Source organism: Armigeres subalbatus, chromosome 3 (assembly GCF_024139115.2).
Source record: "Armigeres subalbatus isolate Guangzhou_Male chromosome 3, GZ_Asu_2, whole genome shotgun sequence".
NCBI classification, from domain to species: Eukaryota; Metazoa; Arthropoda; class Insecta; order Diptera; family Culicidae; genus Armigeres; species Armigeres subalbatus.
The window spans coordinates 124,535,032-124,556,881 of record NC_085141.1 but is presented as its reverse complement, the minus strand read 5'-3'; the positions used below and the strand labels follow the sequence as shown (position 1 = coordinate 124,556,881).

At 41.2% G+C, this 21,850-nt stretch overlaps 1 protein-coding gene across 1 annotated transcript in view; it reads left to right on the top strand.

The window, feature by feature from the left end:
* The first annotated feature begins 474 nt into the window (after positions 1 to 474).
* Positions 475 to 21,850, top strand: part of LOC134221962 (diacylglycerol kinase eta-like) — a 55,971-nt gene continuing 34,595 nt past the window's right edge. The window contains 11 exon segments of the mRNA XM_062701123.1: positions 475 to 572; positions 644 to 670; positions 672 to 828; positions 900 to 955; positions 957 to 985; positions 988 to 1,009; positions 1,011 to 1,187; positions 1,189 to 1,241; positions 1,244 to 1,297; positions 1,300 to 1,330; positions 1,332 to 1,374. Of these exon segments, the coding sequence (XP_062557107.1) occupies positions 475 to 572; positions 644 to 670; positions 672 to 828; positions 900 to 955; positions 957 to 985; positions 988 to 1,009; positions 1,011 to 1,187; positions 1,189 to 1,241; positions 1,244 to 1,297; positions 1,300 to 1,330; positions 1,332 to 1,374 (747 nt within the window).

Below are 21,850 nucleotides of genomic sequence, written 5' to 3'. Positions count from 1 at the left end.
AATCATTGTGAAAAAATATTTAAATCATTAATCATAATCAATCATAGAATTGAATGATTTAATCGTAACCAATTTAATCATTCATTGAAGCTTATTCATTAACGCTCTGATTATACACCGTCCGAAAACCACAAGCATTTTTTTTAAATACAACAGAAGAATTTTTCTAAAAAAGCACTGAAATCTGTTTTTCCGTAAGTGCATCTCCTAAATGTTTTAATATTTAGTTCAAATTTATCAAAATTAAGGTACATCTCCAATGCACCTGCAGCGATGCATTCTTTATTACATTTGTTATCTTAAATCAAGGTCCTGTTGGTACTCGCTGATAGTTCCAGCTCGATTTGGGTTAGAAAACATTTCCCTAAGTTTTACTCGCGTCTTTTGTAGAAAATAATACAATAGTTCCTTTTCCTCTTCCAGCTAATTACCCCAACACGATCTCTGGTGCTGTGTGCCGAAAATCGTCGCGAAATGGAAGACTGGTTGCACAGCGCTCAAGGCCGCTCCATCACGGAGTTTTTCGAACCAGGGCCACCGATCAGCATGACTTTCTCTCGACATCACAATTGGTAATTGATTTCTGGAGAATACGCTGCGACAAACGAACTGTCAGCTAATGATGTTCCTTCTCCCCTGAAAGGTATGCAACATCCCACGCCCGGCCAACGCTGCAATGTCTGTCGCGAGGCTTTGTCCGGAGTTACATCGCACGGGTTATCCTGTGAGGTGTGCAAATGTAAGGTTCAAAACGATGGCTGCCAAGGCGATAGCCAACGAAATGGACCACGCTCGCTTGGTGAAGATATCATCGAGGATATGGATGGGGTAAGGCAACATTGTGTGTTATTTCGAAAATATAGATTCCAATAAGTGTATCTATTTTGACTCGCTTCCAGAACATTGTCATGCCTCACCAATGGATGGAGGGTAACCTTCCAGTGTCGGCCAAATGCATTGTGCGACAAAACGTGCGGATCGGTAATGGCTTGCAGGATTGGCGCTGCCTCTGTGCGCTCCACAGTTCACACTGCCTGCCGACCACAGGCCATGGTGGTGCCTCTGGGACCAGCGCGGGTTTCGGTGGTCCCGCCGATTTCGCTACACTCGATCGGAATCGACGACGCATGGGACGTTTGCAAACCGCACGGTAGCTTCTCGCCGCTGTTGGTGTTCGTTAACTCCAAACGGTGACAATCAGGGCGTCAAGTTTCTGACGCTTCAGGCGCTGAACCCGGCGCAGGTTTTGATCTCATATCAAGGGCCTGCCTGGGCTTGCGACTGTTTCGCCACTTTGACCCTTCCGGATATTGATCTGTTCCGGGATGGCTCGTCGGTTGGGTGCTCAGCGAAATCGATCAATTAAACATGACGGTGAGTACCGACTATGCACTTCTTTTGTAGAAAGTTTAGCCTGAAAACAAGTTTTATTATCTGAATCGTTCCTTCACGTATTTAAGTTCAATTTTTGCGAAACGAAATAGGATGTTGCCGCCTACGGCTATTGAAAAATCAAAGTTAAAAAATGTGTTATAGTGGCAGTATCAGGCAGAAAAACAGAAACTGGCATAGAATTGGACGAACCATAAGCTACATTTTTACGATGCGTATTTTATGAAAAGTTTTATTTCCCTTCCAATTGTTAGGAAGCAATGATGAAATTTTGAACAATTTTATATGAATTTTCTAAACATTCTTTGTCACATCGGCAAAGTTCCTGTTTTCATTATTTTAGTAGGGTAATGAGCTAATGCATCCATGGAGTCAATTCCGGTCATATCAAATTTTAATTCTCTAAATACTCGTGAACAGGGAATCATTTTTTCTTGGATGCGCATGCGAAATAAGCGACAAAAGAGAACCAACGACAAAGCTTTGTTTTTATATATTGACAAAGATACGAAAACAGAATTTCAGCAACAAAAAAGAAGACTTTTTTGTTGCTAAATTTTCATCACATTATTTTGCATTATCTCTGCAGCAAATGTCAGTTCTATGCTATCGTTGTTTTTGCTTTTATGGAAATATTCGAGAATATAACTCTGAATACAAAAATAGCATCGAATTCTCGGAAATATCAGAGCATGCATGGTAAATGATTCATGCCATATTGTGTTCGAGTTCTGATAAAGGCTTGTTGCGAGGTGCATTTGTCAGTAAAAAAAACTCTGTTGATGACAAAGGGTATATTGGTAGGAGTTGCTCGAATATTGATTCCCTGTTTTGTGAATGATAATTTAAATAAACGAACTTATCACCTGGCAAGATATAAAAAACGTACACTATGATCTGAACTCATTCCAGTCACATTCCGGTGATATTTTCTTGAAAAGCACTTCAAACAAACTTTGCGATTCAGATAATTTGCACGATTTGCTACCTTATCCGTACGGAAAATCCATCATCTTTCACTCCTAGCGAAGGCAGAAGGGTTATATACAAGATAATACCGCCTGACGTAAACTAAGTAAAACAGATTATAAGATAATTCATTTGATTACCTATGTCAATGGTTTGTGCATGAGTTTGGAGTGATTAAAATTTTGACTTTTCCGCTCCCCTATGCTTGAACGATAATATTTGCTGTTCTGTTCACAAATCTTTGATGCACTGAGAACCACTGTCACAGATCGGAATTATCGACCGGGATGTCGTCCTGCCCAGCAACTTTATTAATTTGACGCAGAATTACGTCCTTCAGTAAGACAGAGAGGTCACCCGAGCAAATCTTGAGAGCAGCCTGAATTATCCAAACTAGGCGATTTCACAACAACAAAATTAGTTATCGATTACTAATTTTGTTGTTGTGAAATCGCCTGATTTTGATAGTTCAGGTTGATTCAAGATGAATACACTACTAGGTGCTCCAACCTGCCAAGCTTATGGAAGAGAAGAAGGCGAGGGTGAAAAATGCATTTTCAGTGCAAAACGACAACAAACTGATTGGCTCTTCAATACTAAAATCCAAGATGGCTGAATCGTGAATTTGGGAGATTGGAACACCTAGTGGTGTATTCATCTTGGGTTGATCTTGATTGATATCCTTTTGATCGTTTAAACGGTAGAGAAGATCAAAATCTATAGCAGATAAACATTACTGCAACATAAAATCGCAAATTATTCCTACTGTATCGAACTATGACTATGTTCGGGAATTGTGCAGATTCAAATTTGAAACCGTCACGAAAAGTGGCGTTTTGGGGCCTCTTCCCCTAACTAGTCGCCGCGATTCTATCGTTAGGTCTCTGCAGGTAATGTTATATTTACGCTTCCATACCAATGGTACCAGAATCGCTATCGCCAATCGATAGAATCGCGTCGCGTGTGTTAGGGGGAACCTTGAAAGTTCCCCCAAACACACGCGACGCGACAGTTGCGACGCGATTCTATCGCTTGGCGACAGTGATATTGCCGCCGTTGGTATGGAAGCGCAAATAGAACATTGCATGCAGCGTCCCTTCGATAGAATCGCGGCGACTAGTTGTTGCCGTCGCGACGATGAAATCGCTTAGGTCTGGGGGAGCCTTGAAACGAACCATCTCGTAAGGGTGGTCGACATTGTGACTCGCGCGGTGGGAGTGAGACGAACTTGTTTCATCCGTATCGGTGCGGTGGAGACGCACGGTCGGAAAAACGTCAAAACAGTGCGATATAATCTTGCGCGGTTGGAGTGTAAGTAGTTAATTTTTTCGCGAGTGAGAAAGCTGCTAGTAACGGCAGCGGCACAGTAAAACTTTCGTCTCGGTACATTTTTCACGGCGTCGAACTTTTCGCGTAGCTTGATTTGACGAGCACGCTTCGAAATCCACCCGTGTAGGTTTGACATGGCGGTGGCCTCAGATCACCCCTTCCACCTAGAAGACCCAAGAGACCCGGTAATTGAACACCCTCAACTGAACTCTGTCAGATGCGTGGTCTCGAAGATGGACGCCAAGGATTTTCCGGACGACTACCTTCTGAGTCAACTGAAGGAGCAAAGTATGAAGGAGCTACATCGGATCAAAAAGCGACTCCCCGACGGTAAGTTGGCCAGCACACCAACGATTATTCAGATGCTCAACCAGGAACTACTACTCCAATCCCATGAGGTGTTTCCGGTGTAGGAACTTTGAACACACCGGCGAGGAGGTGTCCAAGAACAATTATGCGGCAGCTGCTCGAAGCACCACCCCACGGACGCCTCAACGACGACCTACGAGCCCACCAACCGCCCACAATGCTCCGATCATTCTGCAAATTCAGCAGAAGATGACCGGAATACTTCAAGGAGGTCGAAATCTAAAGAATCCGCATGGACCAAGGCATCCCATACGGCCCGGCAAGGAATATCTGCTAATCTCGCTCCGGCTCCGGACAACCCGGTTCCTTCGCTCATGTAACCAGTCAAAACAAGGACCAGGAGATCGAAGATTTGCGAAAAATGGTCAAGGATCTGCATTCTGCCAGCGCAGCGTCCAAGACCAAAGAAACGTCGGGAGTTGGGAACCGTACGGAGAAGCTGCGCGCCCTTATAAAAAAAAAAAACAACAACAAGGACTCCAAGAAGACCAAGCAGGCCGGCAAAGCAAACACGATCAAGGTGGACGCAACAAGCATTTGAAATCCCAACGACGATTTCAGCGAAGAATAATTCCAATTATTGGTCGTTACACCAACGCAAATCTTGAAGCGTGATCGCGCCCCAAAAGACTCCAGCGAGAGTGGCAATTCCTCAACTGGAGCCCCACAGACGATGCGTGTGCCAGGTAGAACAGCCCAGTAAGTAGTTGTATGGGCTCTGTTTGCCTCTGATGACCCCAAAAAAGTCATGTACCTACCCAAACCCTCTCCCATACAATTTCCTTACTTTAATAGACAAACCTCCAACAATGATGTGCAAGCCGAGCCGAGTACTCAAACAATACCAATTACAAACCTACCACCACACGACAACAACACAAACAACAGTTAAGCCACGCGGAGCACCCTGCGGATACTCTAACAACCGACCAGTAGGACGAGCTACATAGGACAAGGTATATCCCCGACGTTATCATCTTGTTCGGTCCTCCGGCCGTGACCTCCAACCCATCAACAACAGCGGCCCCAGGCGAGGGACCTGCCCCCGGAAGAGCTCTGGGGGGAGCACACCCTATTGGAACATGTAGGGCTCATCTCCGTCTTAGCACCGGGCCACTGGGAGCATCAACTTCAGTTTTGTAGTACGCCGCAATGATTTTGACCTTCAAAAACGGCTATTTACGATGCCCCAATACATTTTCAACGCACGTAATAATCAAACATCAAGTAACAGAATGTCAACACCACATACATCCGTTAGCGTATAACGCTTACACCAATACTAATACAGATTATGTACATTGGGCTTACAAACACAATGATCCAACATTTGTATTCGAGCTTTTTGAACACCCTGTATACCGATCCGCTGCTGTAGGAATCCTGCCAGAAATTTCTGCCAATGGAAATCTCTGTCGACGTCGACTTCCCCGTCGTCAGGGTAAAGATAGTATAGCCCAGAGTGTAAAATAATCGAATTTTTTTGGTGAAGACCAACTTTCTTCACTTGTCAGCTCACTTCCAGGCATATTCATTTTCGGCTCTGGACTGTCAATATTCAGTTGAAAATTAGTCATTGAATATTGTTGCACATTCTACAAATCGATAAATTATCTGAAATCTGAACACGTTTTTATTGAGTAAAGTAATTTATCACACAGAACTGAATCCGATTTGCATCCGCGAGGCCCTTTTAACGGTAAGCATCAATATAATCAATGCTAATTTTGTTTTTTCTGCACATCGTAAGCACACTCAGTGACAGTCGAATGAATGAGTTGGTGGAGCAGTCGTTTGACTATGTCATTCTATGTTTTGAATAATCATGCGATGTTTGTCGAAATTCGGACTGAAGTTGCTTCATGAAGATGAATAATTTATGCTCTGGTATAGCCACTGCCGGTAACCATCGTATCGGTGTACATCCCCAGCGGCAAGCTCCCAAACCTCAGAAATAGATTGGTTCTGTTCTTGAAAACCTCTCTACCCCCGCGATCATCCTAGGAGACATAAACGGCCACCACCAGTCCTGGGGCAGCCGTACAAACAACGCTAGAGGTAAGATAGTCTTTGACGCCGCTGCCGACGCTGAATGCGTAATTGTAAACGACGGCACTCCAATCTGCCGCCGAGGGTTCACTGTGTCTGCTGTCGATATCTCCATGGCCTCGAGCGGCATAGTTGGTAGGCTTCTCTGGTCCTCCGACGGGGACCCCAGAGGTAGCGACCATTCGCCAATCCTCGTGGCTTTCGACAGCGCCTCACCAATATCACCCGCCGACCACGGTGGATATATAGATAAACGGACTGGGGTAGTTTTCAGCGGGAGATCGAACGCGAGCTGCCCCTTCGCACAAAACCATCCATCATCAAAATCTCCGACGCCATCTTCCTCGTGGTAGAGAGCACCATTCCCAGAACCAGTCCCAACACGATATGCAAAGTGGTCCATTGATGAAGTGATAACACCAAAAAAGTGGAAAAACCCCGGCTCAACGACCGATAAAGAAAGCCAAAACACAACTCCCAGCCGATGACACGCGCCTGCCGGCCCTGACTGCACCGGGTACCTAATGTATAGAAACTTGTCCCCAAGAATCAAGGCCGCCTTCTTGGAGGCAATTAACAAAAAGCGGCACATTCCCTGCGGAGTGAAAGTCTGGCTTGGTAGTGCCATAACCAAAAAGTCAAGGCCCACCGAACGAGGCGGGAAGCTACCGTCTCATAGCGCTTACAAACGTCGGCTCCAAAATTATGGAGCGGATGGTAAACCGACGCCTAGCTCACTTCCTCGAGATCACATGAAAGCTTGACCACCGGTAACATGCTTTCCGCTCCAGCCGCCGTACCGGAACCTATATTGCCCCCCTCGGCTAGGTCTTGAAAGAAACGAAGGCCCAAGACAAGCACGCTGAGCTCGTACCCGTAGACATCTCTCGTGCATACAACCGTACATGGACCCCCGGCTTCGGTTAACCTCCTCATGTTCATTAAGAACTTCCTACTCAACCGCTCCTTCCGAGTACAACTCGGAAATAAAACATAGAAAACCGTGAAAGAGGAAACCGGAGTATTCGGATGCGGTTATTACAAGTCGCCTATTGAAAGGACTCGTTCTCACATCCATCAAGCTGCCCGAAGTCACATGTTTCCTAGTTTCGGTCTACAACCGAGCAGTTCGACTGGTCTCGGGCCACCTATAATCGACACCTGCGGATATTGGCGCACGCCAGCGTAGTATCCTTCCGCCATAAGATCACCGCAGCCTTGAGCTCGAAAACAGTTGGATACCTGGAAAAGACCCATGCTTCCGACGGCCCCTGCTGCCTTCTCGACAGAGTCAACGAGAATTTATTTATTTATATGTATATCAACAGGCCGGTCAAATGCATCTATCAAAGAAGGGTTCATATCTCCACTTGCCTTAAACCGAGCAAATGGCTAAGTCGAAAGAAGGAGTCATATCCTTTGCCTTTTGCCGGGAAAATGGACCCGTTGAAAGAAGGGATCATGTCTTCAGTTGCATAAAATCGAGCAAATGCTTGAATCGAATGAAGCAATCACATCTTCTGTCAGTCAATCGAATTCATTGTAAGAAGGAATCATACCTTTCCGTGACCAAAAGCGATCAAATATCCGAATTGATACATGGAATCAGGGCTGAAATATATCAACGTCAATGCAATTAAAAACATGCATATTCTCTCAGCATATTCTCCGGTCAATCTCATCGCCACCGTCGTGCGTGCGACTGTAGGGCAGCCAAACAATCATTCCAGCACCAACCATTCAATTTACTATTCATCCCAACACAAGTCGCTCTGACAGGTTGTTCAGTTCGTGCGTTACCGCATGAATGTGAGTGGCCCATTTAAACGCCTGGTGATTTTTTGTCATTTGCTGGGTGAATGTGGTGAATTTCATGTTCGTGGCGCACTGGGTGATGTGAGTTCTTTTGTTTACTCCTCTCCTTCTCCGGGAATGTCGAGATCAATTTCAAGGAAGAAAATAAAAAAAAAATGAAATAAAAAAACATCACCTTCATCCAGTGCTGTCGAATATTTACAGATTTCCATGATGTAATCATATCCTCCCTTGTCTTCTGCCAGGCAAAAATGGTAGGTGAAAAGGCACATATAAAACATGACTCTACGACACTACCCATATTTCCATTACCCATAATAATATTACCCCGAAGGCCACTACCTCGAATGATTCACTACCCCGAGTGCTATTACCCCTAATATATTTTTAGTCATAGTACAGCAACCGTTCGCTAACTGGGCTAAAACACCAGCCCAGTTAACGAACGCCGCTTTTTAACTAGGCTGACGAGAGAATTCGCAATGCATTGTTGTGATAGTGTTTTACATGAAGCTTAAAAATATACCATTCAGAGTCCCTCGTCACCGAGTCTTTGTTGTTGTTTTTGACGGATAACTGCTTTTAACTGGGCTTTGGCCCAGTTAAAAAAATAGTTCAGTTAAAACGCGCCCAGTTGCAACTGTATATAGAATTAGTCATTATTTCAAGTTTATACATCACATCAATAAAAAAAATGACTTGATAAAAGTTTATAACTATTATTGTCTTTATTTACGATGTTTTCGGCCCTTATCCTATCAAATCCCGTTCTACACCCCACACCCACACCCTCCAATAGTCCCGAAGGGTAAGGGGATATTATGCAGCACGTTCTCATGCACAATACAGAGAGCCGGAGGCATCTGCGGTCCACGTCAGCATGGCTACAACGGCAACAAGGTTGAAGTTGTTTCTTTGTTACTGTAGTAAAAGCAACGGATTATGGATGAAGCGTGGTCTTGGAATCGACGAGTGGTTGAGTGGATGAGTAAGAGTGAGCGAGTAAGAGTAAGTGAGTAAAAGTGAGTGAGTGAGTAAGAGTGAGTGAGTGAGCAAGAGTGAACGAGGGAGTGGAAGTGAGTGGGTGAATAAGAGTGAGGGAGTGAGTAAAAGGCAGCGAGTGAGTAAGTGAGTAAGAATGCGTGCATGAGTAAAATTGAGTGAGTGAGAGTGAGAGAATGAGTAAGATAGAATGAGCAAAAGTGAGTGAGTGGTATGAACTAGCGAGTGAGCAAGAGTGAGTAAGTATGTAAGAGCGAGTGAGTGACTAAGAGGGAGTGAGGGAGAAAGAGTAAGTGAGTTAGTAAGAGTGAGAAAGTGAGTAACTGGGAGTGCATGAGTAAAAGTGAGTTATTGAGTAAGTAAGTGTATAAAATTTTCTCGCAAATGGCAAACAGCAAATGGAACCCAACTTGGAATGTGAAAAAAGAAGTTTACTCTGCCAAACGAAATCAAATCGCAGAGAAAACATTAAAACTTAAATTGTGAATACAAAATAGATCATTGTGCTACCGCTACCGGGGGTGACAATGGGTCTGGGGGGTGAGAACCAGCACCCTGGAGGTCGTAGAGCAAAATCGTTCAAAATGGTCTCTTATATTTAAGTCTTCTTGCCCTCAGATACATTCAATCCATTCTACAAGCATTCTAAGTAGTTGAAACAATAACCCATTCTCACCCCCATTTGACCCATTGTCTCCCGACGACGGTAACTAATTAATTTTACGAAGCTCGACTAGTCAGCTGGCTAGCAATAAAGAAGCCTCCGGTAAAAACAAGAAAGTTCCAAATGTTGACATTTACCAGCAAGTTTTGGTTAAGGGTATGCGATAACACACTTTTTCCAAACGAAACGAAACGAAACGAAATTTAAAATGTCTATGTTGATTCGGATCGAAACGAAACGAAATAAAGATTTCTTTCGATACTTCGAAACGATACGAAATCAAGGTTCATTTAATTCGAAATTTTTCGAAACGAAACGAAATTTTATTTTTTTTTCCGCGGAATTTTTTTTTAAATTGTTTTTACATTATGTACGCAATTCTGATTTCATTTTTTCGAAGTCGAATAACTGTTTTGCGACCAAATAAAAGAAAAGTCAATCTGTGATGAATTGCCACATTCTCGCCGCATATGCCATTGGCGATAACACAATACCCCAGCATTTGTGCTGCTTTCAAAGAAATTCATCGTGGAGCATGTGCTCCCAAATCTGATCAATTTTATATCAGTTTTATATCAATCTTATATATAAAAATGAAATGGTCTGTGTTCGTATCCGCATAACTCGAAAACGGCTGGATGGATTTTTTTCATTTCTTCAGCAGAAACATTCGTTATATTTTCCGACGGGTTTATATGATATTTCCTAATGCGAAAATTACAAGTAAAGTTGAGCAAATCGTGAAAAACTAAAATTGTGATTTCTATGCGAACTTTGCATGGGCAGTACGGAACGCACATTCTCGCCTACTATGCAGGACAACGTCTGCCGGGTCAACTAGTAGGTATATAAAAATAAAGAAATTGTGGGGTTTTTTCATATACGGATTCAACTTTCGTTTAAATACTTAGTTCACTTAAGAATTATGTATTTATGCTAAAGTATACTTCAAATTGCCTTGTCAGCGTGGACTAAGTACTGACTTAGTCAAGATTAGAAAATGAATGCTAAGATTTAATTTTTATTTAGTGGGATACTTAATTATGTATCTACATCTGCCAGGCGTATACGCAGAAAGAGAATTGATATTACTAGACCAACATTTGACAGAGCGTATCAGCCAAAATGTATTCCTTTTTATTCTTCGTCTACATAGAAAGCATACATTTGCGCACTAGAAGAATCCTGTTCACCTTTCTAAAATATACGAAGATATGTATTTCCGATTGAATTTGACAGACCCATAGTCTTATATACAATCAGCTCGACAAACTGAGCTATTATCTGTGTGTCCTTGACATATGAGAACAGCCATTATGGCCAGTATAAGCTGAAAGCAATCTTAAGTAAAGAACTTTCAGCAATTTTAATTATCTTTCAACCCGTTCTGGATTTTATTTTTGCAAATTCCATGCGAAGATCTAGAAATGCCCACAAATCTGCAATGTTCCTTACATACAGCGCCGTAGCGTGCGGTTGGCCAGGTTGGCCTCCGCCAAGGGCGCCAGTCTTTAGGGGGCGCCGAAATCAAGGATTACGCTATAAGCAAAAGACCAATTTATTTAGTTTAGGGTTGGTACAATGGTAGAGATATGTCTTATGACAAGTGAGAGATATGTGGAATTATCTAGAGCAAGCCAAAAATATTGCCTTTTTTCCACATCAACATGTTATATGGATTTGTTTTAGTTTTGACTGCTAATCCGATTTCTCAGGGACTAATCCGATTTCTCCGAAACCGGCTACAAGAGGTCAGTAGAGAAAAGACAAAAACAAATATATAATATTTGACAAGTTATTTGACAATCATGGATTTTGATTATCAACATTGTATGAACCGGATTATTTAAAATTTTAGCTATGACATATTAGGGCCACCGAGGAATTTCCGGAGCCATAATGTTTGATAGCAGTGACTATTCGCGAAATGTAGAACTTATTAAAGCAGTGCAGCATACATTCAAGCGTATTTTGTATAGAAAATTCTATTACCCTTATGAACCATGTCAGAGAAGAATAAGTCGCATGCAGATCACATCATTAACTGATAGTCGGCGCGTCCTTGATGTGTCTACGTTTCATCGATTTGTACATGGTTCTATACACTGCAGCATTACTAGTGACCTCTAGTTTTGGTTTCCCACGCATGGTCTACGTCAGTTGGATCTATTGTACATCCCTAGATCAAGGACAAACCTGGGAAAAACTGCACCTCTTTCTCGTTTATGCCAGACTTACAACGAGGGCTACAACGAAGTGGACATTTTTATGGAGCTTTCGCAATTCAAACGGATTAACCGAAACTAGCAGCTTTGCTAAGCTTTAAAACTTTATTGTATTGTGGTCCGAATTTTGGGTGTAGCACACTATGCAATGAATAATATATGAGATAAATAAATAACTTAATTAACTAAAAAAAGGACAATTCACACTCAAATTCATTGGTTTGAATTTATTCAGCTTTTTTAAGTGGACATCTTTAAAAGGTTACATTCATAATAAACCGATTGACAAAATTTAGAAGTGCCTTTTGTTCTTATATCCGGAAGTAGTGGTATGGATTTTTGTGTAATTTATATTTCAGGTAAATTTCCCGTTTTTTGTTTTTTTTTTCATTTTTTCTTATTATAATCAAATGTATATTGGTCCTGAGGTGGACGGCAATTCCGACCATTGAACAACCCACTGCATAGTTGAATTTTATCAACACAAATATGTACAGGAAGTGACTTCAAACTATCTACAGACACAGTCCTGAGTTAAATTTTCCTTGATCCAAACAGATCCGTTGGCGATTTCGACCACCAACCAATCTACACACCATCCCGTTATTTTTTATTTAATTTGTCCTAACTGGGTTCAGTGGTCCAAAGCTACATTTTACTTGATCCAAATAGGTTCAATGGCAACTCCCGGCCACCAACAAACCAACTCCAAAATATGGTTTTCCCTGATTCGACTAGATCCGGTAGAAACTCTGACCTTCAAACATCTCACCCCAGAGTGAAATTTTATTAACTCTGTTAGGCCCAGAAGCGGTTTCAAAACACTGTCAGACCCACTCCAGAATTGGATTTTCCTTGACGCGAATAGGTCCGATAACGATTCCGATAATCGACCGACGCATTTCAGAGCTGAATTTTATTGACCCAACTAGACCTAGCAGTGCGTAGGCTCTGAAAAAAACCTTAACCTTTTTAATGAACTTCCAGCATCGCTCTGGAAGGTCGCTTAAATAACTTGTGAAATAATAAAAAAAAAGTATCACCAAATAGAAACAAATCTTAAATGGATGTTTTCTTCCTTCTTCCTTTTTCTTTCTTCCTCTTTCCTTCTTCCTTTTTCCTTCTTCCTTCTTTCTTCTGGCTTCTTCCTTTTTCTTTCTTCCTCTTTCCTTCATCCTTCTTCCTTTTTCCTCCTTCCTTCTTTTTTCTGGCTTCTTCCTTCTTCCTTCTTCTTTCTTCCTTCTTCCTCCTTCCTTCTTCCTCCTTCCTTCTTCCTTCTTCCTTCTTTCTTCTTCCTTCTTCCTTTTTCCTTCTTACTTCTTTCTTCTGGCTTCTTCCTTCTTCCCTATTCCTTCTCCAATCTTCCTTCTTTCTTCTTCCTTCTTCCTTCTTCCTTTTAACTTCTTCCTTCTTCCTGCTTCCTTTTTCGTTCTCCTCCTTCCTTCTTCCTTCTTCCTGTTTCCCTCTTCCTTCTTTCTTCTGGCTTCTACCTTCTCCCTTCTTCCTTCTTCCTTCTTTCCCCTTCCTTCTTCCTCCTTCCTTTTTCCTTCTTCCTTCTTTCTTCTTCCTTCTTCCTTCTTCCTTCTTCCTTCTTCCTTTTTTCTCCTTCCTTCTTTCTTCTTCCTCCTTCCATCATCCTTCTTCTATCTTCTTACTTCATGCTTCTTTCTTTCTTCTTCCTTCTTTCTTCTATCTTCTTCTTTCTTCATGCTTCTTTCTTTCTTCTTCCTTCTTTCTTCTATCTTCTTCCTTCTTTCGTCTTCCGTCTTCCTTCTTCTTGCATCATTCTTCCTCCTTCTTTTTTCCTCCTTCCTCCCTTCTTCTTCCTTCTTTCTTCTTCCTTCTGCCTGCTTCGTTCTTCCTTCTTCCTTCTGTTTTTTTCTTCTTCTTCTTCTTCTTCCTCCCTTCTTTCTTCTTCCCATTTCCTTCTTCCTTCTTCCTTTTTCTTCTTTCTTCTTCCTTCTTCCTTCTTCCTTTTTCCTTTTTCCTCATTTCTTCTTTCTTCTTTTTTCTTCCTTCTTCCTTCTTCCTTTTTCCTTCTTCCTTATTTCTTATTTCTTCTTTCTTCTTTTTTCTTTTTTCTTTCTTCTTCCTTCTTCCTTCTTCCTTTTTCCTTTTTCCTTATTTCTTCTTCCTTCTTCCTTCTTCCTTCTTCCTCCTTCCTTCTTCTTCCTTCCTTCTTCCTTCTTCCTTCTTCCTTCTTCCTTCTTCCTTCTTCCTTCTTCCTTCTTCCTTCTTCTTTCTTCCTACTTCCTTCTTCCTTCTTCCTTCTTCCTTCTTCCTTCTTCCTTCTTCCTTCTTCCTTCTTCCTTCTTCCTTCTTCCTTCTTCCTTCTTCCTTCTTCCTTCTTCCTTCTTCCTTCTTCCTTCTTCCTTCTTCCTTCTTCCTTCTTCCTTCTTCCTTCTTCCTTCTTCCTTCTTCCTTCTTCCTTCTTCCTTCTTCCTTATTCCTACTTCCTTCTTCCTTCTTCCTTCTTCCTTCTTCGTTCTTCCTTCTTCCTTCTTCGTTCTTCTTTCTTCCTCCTTTTCCCTTCTCCCTTTCTACTTCTTCCTCATTGCGTACTACTCATTTCTTACTCCCCAGTTTTCATTCCGCCTAATGACCGTTCGGCCTAATGACCATTCGGCTTAATGACCTAATAATGGCCTTCGGCCCAATGACCCAGCACCTTCTTGTTTTACTGTTGATGCATTTCAAATTGTCAAATTATTGTTAAATTTTAGAGGAGCGCCAAATCATGGTTTCGCCAAGGCCGTTTGCAGTCCACGCTACGGCTCTGCTTACATATTGTGCAAATAGTCAAAGAAGAGCTTATTAGCATGATTAACTGTACACATCGTAGTTTCTAATCATGATTGGTCAAGAAACAGCAAGTATGCACACTGCACAGCTCACCAATTAAATAATATTCTTGGGATACAAAAAAGTTATTCTTATTGTATAGGGTAACGGTACCAATAGTGGAGGTATTAGTAGATCCACAAAACAAAATATTTTTGAAAAATTGATAATTATGGGAAATTTACAGCTTTGATATCTTAGTCAATAGATAAACTAATAAATTTGCTAATAAAAATGAGATAGATGGCATTTAACATCAACAATTACCAAATTTCGCTTGCACCACTATGGGTACACTGTTCCTTTAGGGGCGGTAAAAAATAATTTTGGTTCTTATAGTGGTGCTATCCATTGGTTTCTTTTGAAACTCGCCACTATTGGTACAGTTGCACCACTATAGGTACAAGGGAGTCAATTTTGTTAAGGAAAATCATTGTTTTCAATATGATAGCACACCCTATCAACTGAAACCATCTTAAAGTGTATAAATTTGATAAATCGTATTAAAACCCCACTACCTCCACTATTGGTGCTACCTCCATTTAGGGTACGGTTACCCTACTTGCTTCGGTGTTTCCAATTCATGACCAATAATCATGCTGGTCACGTGCTTATAGTCAATTTAGGATTAGGAGAGGAAAGTTAGTTTAACACTCATTGTTATAAAAGACCAAGGAATGCTCTGCTTCTCCGTGAGCGCTACGGGAAAGGAATCGTTGGTTAGTTTAGAAGGTAATTCGTGTGAAACCCCTTGGTAAGTGACAAAATATGTATTACGAAGTTATTTTGAAAACAAGAAGACGAAAACTGTGTTTCAAATCAATCCAACGCAAGATCAATGTGTTTCGTTTAATAATCTTCTACAACACGATCGATTCCGCACTAAATAATTTTGTGCTCTTCGATGCAGACATTAGTTTTATCACTTCACGTTCTCCCACACTTGTTTGCGTGATCAGCATCAACACGATCGATTGCACACTGGTTAAACAAATTTCTGCTACGCGAGGTAGATTTTTTTCACTTCGCGTACTCCCGGACTAGCTGCCGTCCCATGACCAGCATCCACATGATCGTTTCCGCATTCATATAGAAGAAAACTACATACGAATTTGTCGACAAAGAATGAGGTTATGCAGTAAGCGTTAATAGGAATATTGTATTATGTCTATGTTCAGCGGCGCAGCCAAAATTTTTGATAATATAAAGTATGGTTTAAGTTTAAATTTGTTTCGAAATTCCGCGGAATTCCGTTAAATTTCGTTAGAAGCTAGTTTTTTCTAGCGAAATTTTTGTAATTTTACGAAACGAAACGAAATCGAGAAATCAGATTTCGCCATGCTTAAATTCCGCGAAATTCCGCGGAATTTCGTTTCGAACCACCTGAAACGAAATTTTTCGAAATACCGCATATGCTTAGTTTTGGTTTTCATGCAAGGGTTCGTCAGAACACTTGCACATTATTAGGAAAGGAATTCGTATCCTCTCATGTGGCATGAAAATGCTCATACATACACGCTCAGACATCTCTTTTATTTGTCAAGCTGAGTCTATTGGTATATAGCATGATGGAACTCCAGGCCTTCTAAAAAGGCATAGCTTCCAAAAAGAGGGGGGGGGTGTCGCAGTCCCCGTCCATAAGATTTACACAGCCTGGGGAGTCACGACTCATCACTTTGGGAAACTATGTACTAGGCAATATGTTCTCTTCCTAGACAGGACTGATGCATGCTTTTAAATAAAGAATCAGAGAGAGGAAAAAAACACGAATTTTTAAAAGGATTTATTATGAAGAATGGATTATATTTTCGTTTGCTTGAACCTGACAAATGTATCCTTTCAAAGAAGGGATCATATCTCCCCTTGCATTGAACCGAGCAAATGCTTGAATTGAAAGAAGGAACTATATCATCTTTTTCCATTTGCTGGATCAACGGTGTTGAACTTAATTTTAGGATTTAAAAAAAAACCCAGATTAATCCACCTAGCGGTGATGGTGCCTTTCTCGACCTTCGTAAAATGTGTGTGCTTGAAAATAGATGAGCTAGTAGCTAGGAGTAAAAAGACAAATTTCTTTGTCCGTTCTATGAAAATCAGATTATTTATGGCAAAGATATTGTAGATCCAGTTGAAAACCGAAAATAATATTTTGTCCCATTCCCGGATGTCGCGACTGCATCGCGAGTGGTGCCCGACTATGGCACAGTTGCGCACTACTCGCGATGCAGTTGCAACATCCGGAAATGCGAGAAAATGCGATTGTCGCGAAACCTCGGTTCGGTTTGATCTACAATATGCTAATAAGAATTTCGACATTTTTGTTTCCTTTTCCAATCTTTTTGACGTACATACCCCTGTTTTATTTTACCCAGTCATATATTTTAAGGATATCACTTTTGGATGTAAATTGCACTGAAGCTCCGACTACACAAAAAGAAAACGAAAATGTCATTCCCATCAAGCGAGCGGAGGGCAATATTTGTTATGATATAAATCTCATGACCGTCTTTCTACCAAACTCCCGTAAGAAGGGGAAGGGAAGTGTATCTGTGTGGAAGCACACGATAGTTCGTTGTCGGATAGAAAGTATAGCCTTTCGGTAAAACTTTGTTGCACAAGAAAGGCAAAAAGTATTTTGGCCATAATTTCAAAGGTAATAGTCCAATCTGGCCAACTTTCTAAATAGAACAGGATTCCGCATCTAATGCAATTTGTTGTGTTACTCGGTTGAGGGTGAGTCCATTAAAAGTCAGCTAGACTTTTTTACTCGCTTTTTTATAACACATAGTATATTTTGGCCATAATTTCTGTGCCCATGGTCCAAATTTTCAATAGAAAACAATACGACAGGATTCCGCGTCGAATGAAACTTGTTGGAATTATAGATAGTGGAATATGTATGTGAGTGAAGATAAATCCTCTGTCTCCAAACGAACTGTGAAACGTGTCTCCAAACGAGCATGACGTCACGATTTCAATGGAAACGTTAAGGGCTGTGACGTCATATGTGCGTGTGCACGGGCAGAAAAATCGACTCAGCCATGCTTTCGCTCATCTATCTATTCTACTATCTATAGTTGGAATTAAATCGGTTGAGGATAAGTTCCAAAAAGTGAGCTAAACTTTTCGCACTTTTGGTGCGCACACACACACAAAGAGACATCATCGCAGTTCATCGAGCTTATACGTATATAACACTATGAGTCTCCAGGCCTTCTGTAAAAGTTTGGTTTTGGAGCGAACATACAGCCTTTTCGTAGAAAAAGGCAAAAATGGTGTTTCAGCCATAATTTCCGATCCCATAGTCCGATCTAGCCAATTTTCAATAGAAAACAATGGGACGAGATTCTGCGTCGAATGCAATCTGTTGCGAGCGTCAATAGATGAAGTCTAAGTGCTAAAAAAGTGAGCTAGACTTTTTCGAACTCTTTTTCGCAATAAATAGTAATTTGACCATCCCAAGCAGCACATGCCATGAAAATCTGGTTGCTGCAACTTAGTTGTGACTATAGATAGTGGAATATATAGATGAGCGAAGATAAATCCTCTGTCTCCAAACGAGCTGTCAAACGTGTCTCCAAACGAGCATGACGTCACGATTTCAATGGAAACGTTAAGGGCTGTGACGTCATATGCGCTTGTGCACGGGCAAAAAAATCGACTCAGCTATGCTTTCGCTCATCTATAGATTCTACTATCTATAGTTGTGACTGAGTCTGGTTATATTTAAGTTACTATGACCTATGAGCAACATGTGTGCTGCTCGGGTAACATCTAAGCCCATAGTCCGATCTGGCCAATTTTCAATAAGAAAATATGAGACATTCTGCGTCGAATGCAACTTGTTGTGAACAAATCGGATAAGGATATGTGCCCGAAAAATGAGTGACATTTTTTACGCGATTTTTTCGTATGAATTTGTATTTTGGCCATAACTTTCGATCCCATAGTCCGATCTGGCCAAATTCAAATAGGAAACAATAGGACAGGATTCTGCGTCGAATGCAACTTGTTGCGAGCAAATCGGTTGTGGATAAGTGCCCGAAAAATGAGTGACATTTTTAGGCGATTTTTTCGTATGATTTTGTATTTTGGTCATAACTTTCGATCCCATAGTCCGATCTAGCCAATTTTCAATAGGAAACAATGGGACAGGATTCTGCGTCGAATGCAACTTGTTGCGTGTGAATCGATTAAGGTTAGGTGGACGAAAAATAGGTGACATTTTTTGTGATTTTTTATGAAAAAAGGTATTTTGGTCATAACTTCAGATCCCATAGTCCGACCTGTCCAATTTTCAATAGGAAACAATGGGAAAGGATTTTGCGTCGAATGCAATTTGTTGCGAGCAAATCGGTTGAGAATAAGTGCCTGAAAAATGAGTGACATTTCTTACGCAATATTTTTGTATGAATTTGTATTTTGGCCATAACTCTCGATCCCATAGTCCGATCTGGCCAATTTCAAATAGGAAATAATGGGACAGGATTCTGCGTCGAATGCAACTTGTTGCGAGCAAATCAGTTGAGGATAAGTGCCCGAAAAATGAGTGACATTTTTTACGCGATTTTTTCGTATGATTTTGTGTTTTGGCCATAACTTTTGATTCCATAGTCCGATCTGGCCAATTTCAAATAGGAAACAATGGGATAGGATTCTGCGTCGAATGCAACTTGTTGCGAGCAAATCGGTTGAGGATAAGTGCCCGAAAAATGAGTGACATTTTTTACGCGATTTTTTTGTATGAATTTGTATTTTGGCCTTAACTTTTGATCCCATAGTCCGATCTGGCCAATTTCAAATAGGAAACAATGCGACAGGATTCTGCGTCGAATGCAACTTGTTGCGAGCAAATCGGTTGAGGATAAGTGCCCGAAAAATGAGTGACATTTTTTACACGATTTTTTCGTATGATTTTGTGTTTTGGCCATAACTTCTGATCCCATAGTCCGATCTGGCCAATTTCAAATAGGAAACAATGGGACAGGATTCTGCGTCGAATGCAACTTGTTGCGAGCAAATCGGTTGAGGGTAAGTGCCCGAAAAATGAGTGACATTTTTTTCGCGATTTTTTCGTATGAATTTGTTTTTTGGCCGTAACTTCTGATCCCATAGTCCGATCTGGCCAATTTCAAATAGGAAACAATGGGATAGGATTCTGCGTCGATTGCAACTTGTTGCAAGCAAATCGGTTGAGGATAAGTGCCCGAAAAATGAGTGACATTTTTTACGCGATTTTTTCGTATGAATTTGTATTTTGGCCATAACTTCTGATTCCATAGTCTGATCTGGCCAATTTCAAATAGGAAACAATGGGACAGGATTTTGCGTCGAATGCAACTTGTTGCAAGCAAATCGGTTGAGGATAAGTGCCCGAAAAATGAGTGACATTTTTACGCGATTTTTTCGTATGAATTTGTATTTTGACCATAACTTTGATCCCATAGTCCGATCTGGCCAATCTCAAATAGGAAACAATGGGACAGGATTCTGCGTCGAATGCAACTTGTTGCGAGCAAATCGGTTGAGGGTAAGTGCCCGAAAATGAGTGACATTTTTACGCGATTTTTTCGTATGAATTTGTATTTTGGCCATAACTTCTGATTCCATAGTCCGATCTGGCCAATTTCAAATAGGAAACAATGAGACAGGATTCTGCGTCGAATGCAACTTGTTGCAAGCAAATCGGTTGAGGATAAGTGCCCGAAAAATGAGTGACATTTTTTACGCGATTTTTTCGTATGAATTTGTATTTTGGCCATAACTTTTGATCCCATAGTCCGATCTGGCCAATTTCAAATAGGAAACAATGGGACAGGATTCTGCGTCGAATGCAACTTGTTGCGAGCAAATCGGTTGAGGGTAAGTGCCCGAACAATGAGTGCGATTTTCTGCGCGATTTTTTCGTATGAATTTGTTTTTTGGCCGTAACTTCTGATCCCATAGTCCGATCTGGCCAATTTCAAATAGGAAACAATGGGATAGGATTCTGCGTCGATTGCAACTTGTTGCAAGCAAATCGGTTGAGGATAAGTGCCCGAAAAATGAGTGACATTTTTTACGCGATTTTTTCGTATGAATTTGTATTTTGGCCATAACTCTCGATCCCATAGTCCGATCTGGCCAATTTCAAATAGGAAATAATGGGACAGGATTCTGCGTCGAATGCAACTTGTTGCGAGCAAATCAGTTGAGGATAAGTGCCCGAAAAATGAGTGACATTTTTTACGCGGTTTTTTTGTATGAATTTGTATTTTGGCCATAACTTCTGATCCCATACTCCGATCTGGCCAATTTCAAATAGGAAACAATGGGACAGGATTCTGCGTCGAATGCAACTTGTTGCAAAGCAAATCAGTTGAGGATAAGTGCCCGAAAAATGGTGACATTTTTTACGCGATTTTTCGTATGAATTTGTATTTTGGCCATAACTCTCGATCCCATGGTCCGATCTGGCCAATTTCAAATAGGAAACAATGGGACAGGATTCTGCGTCGAATGCAACTTGTTGCGAGCAAATCAGTTGAGGTAAGTGCCCGAAAATGAGTGACATTTTTTAGTAGTTTGCACACACACACACATACAAACACACATACACACACACACACACACACACACACACACACACACACACACACACACACACACACACACACACACACACACACACACACACACACACACACACACACACAGACATCACCTCAATTCGTCGAACTGAGTCGATTGGTATATAACACTATGGGTCTCCGGGCCTTCTATAAAAAGTTTGTTTTTGGAGCGATCATATAGCCTTTACCGTATACTTAGTATACGAGAAAGGCAAAAAGATATAAAAAAGTGTGCTTCAAAGAGATGATTATATCCCCTGCAGAAATAACTAATAAAATAGTTTTTGTTCTTGAGCACTTACAATTTTACTATTCGAGTTTCTGTTTTTGCCTTTCTCGTATACTAAGTATACGGTAAAGGCTATATGATCGCTCCAAAAACAAACTTTTTATAGAAGGCCCGGAGACCCATAGTGTTATATACCAATCGACTCAGTTCGACGAATCGAGGTGATGTATGTGTGTGTGTGTGTGTGTGTGTGTGTGTGTGTGTGTGTGTGTGTGTGTGTGTATGTGTGTGTGTGTGTGTGTGTGTGTGTGTGCGCAAAACTACTCAAAAAATGTCACTCATTTTTCGGGCACTT